At 34.9% G+C, this 1170-nt stretch overlaps 1 protein-coding gene across 1 annotated transcript in view; it reads left to right on the top strand.

Moving 5' to 3' along the window:
- The window catches only part of LOC111381674 (transcription factor bHLH85-like), a 9081-nt gene extending 7992 nt beyond the window's left edge, over positions 1 to 1089 (top strand). Inside the window, exons 2-5 of the mRNA XM_023005468.1 lie at positions 34 to 264; positions 357 to 422; positions 530 to 595; positions 801 to 1089. Coding sequence (XP_022861236.1) covers positions 34 to 264; positions 357 to 422; positions 530 to 595; positions 801 to 872 — 435 coding nt within the window. The 3' untranslated portion in view covers positions 873 to 1089. The remainder of the gene's footprint in view (positions 1 to 33; positions 265 to 356; positions 423 to 529; positions 596 to 800) is intronic.
- The last annotated feature ends 81 nt before the right edge of the window (positions 1090 to 1170 follow it).

The raw sequence follows: 1170 nt of genomic DNA, 5'->3' as shown, positions 1-1170 counted from the left end.
TATCTAAAGGATTAATTATATCAATGAGTGCAGGCATCAAGGAATAAACCAGGGATGGTCCAGTCGAAGAAGAACAAGAAAGTTACTCAAAATAGTAACGAAGAATTAAAAGAGACTAATGGTGGAGGAAGTGGCATCTCTGAGGATGACTGCAGTGGTTCTCAAGAAATAAATGAAGGGGAAAACTCAGATTGTCTGAAATCAAATGGAAAAGCAAAAACCAGCAGGGGTTCTGCAACTGATCCTCAAAGTCTTTATGCAAGGGTATGTGATAACTTGGCATGATCGGAATAAGGTTATATACATTTTCAATGAGTCATTCAAGGGTTTCTGATACCATTTATCCAATTTTGAAGAAAAGAAGAGAAAGGATTAATGAGAGATTGAAAATCTTGCAGAACCTTGTCCCAAATGGAAAAAAGGTAAAACATTAAACTTATACTAATCAATTCTACCAAATTAATGTTTTGCTCGAATCAAACGAAAACTTCAAATTCCAAAAACTAAGTTTTGAAATGGAATGCATCAGGTTGACATTAGCACAATGCTCGAAGAGGCTGTCCATTATGTAAAGTTTTTACAGGTTCAAATTAAGGTATACCTTTACTTCATCCGAGATATAGGACATGTTAGCTACTTTGTAGTCAACTCTCAACACAAATGGATGATAGAAAAGATTTTAGCTTATTTCTCTGCTTAATCCATTTGCTACTGGGAGAAATTAAAAATTGTGTTTAGAATATAAATCTAATTTACACGTATACATCCATTAAATGTAAATTTTTACTTATTGTTTGCAGTTATTAAGCTCTGACGATCTGTGGATGTATGCTCCTATTGCTTACAATGGCCAGGACATTGGCCTTAATTAGAAGATTCCTCCGACAATATTGGTGCAGCTGCTGCTTAATTATGTACTTAAAAATTAATTTATAGTTGTTCTGACTTGTAATGAATTAAACCAAGATGAAAGCATTTCTCATGTTTCATGTTATAACGAAACCGAGATCCAGAACCAGAAAGGCTTTTGCCTTGTCCAAGATTCGCAAATCTGCTCATGTATTGTATACGTACAAAATGTTAGAAAGAGTTCGGCTCATTCAACTTTTATTGGAATATGGGAATTTCCGAAATCTATTATTTATATGTCGAGAGACCCCCCCCCCCCCC

The sequence above is a fragment of the Olea europaea genome, unplaced genomic scaffold (genome assembly GCF_002742605.1).
Source record: "Olea europaea var. sylvestris unplaced genomic scaffold, O_europaea_v1 scaffold2355, whole genome shotgun sequence".
NCBI classification, from domain to species: domain Eukaryota; kingdom Viridiplantae; phylum Streptophyta; class Magnoliopsida; order Lamiales; family Oleaceae; genus Olea; species Olea europaea.
The sequence above is the reverse complement of the archived record's forward strand: the minus strand, read 5'-3'. Positions and strand labels throughout refer to the sequence as shown.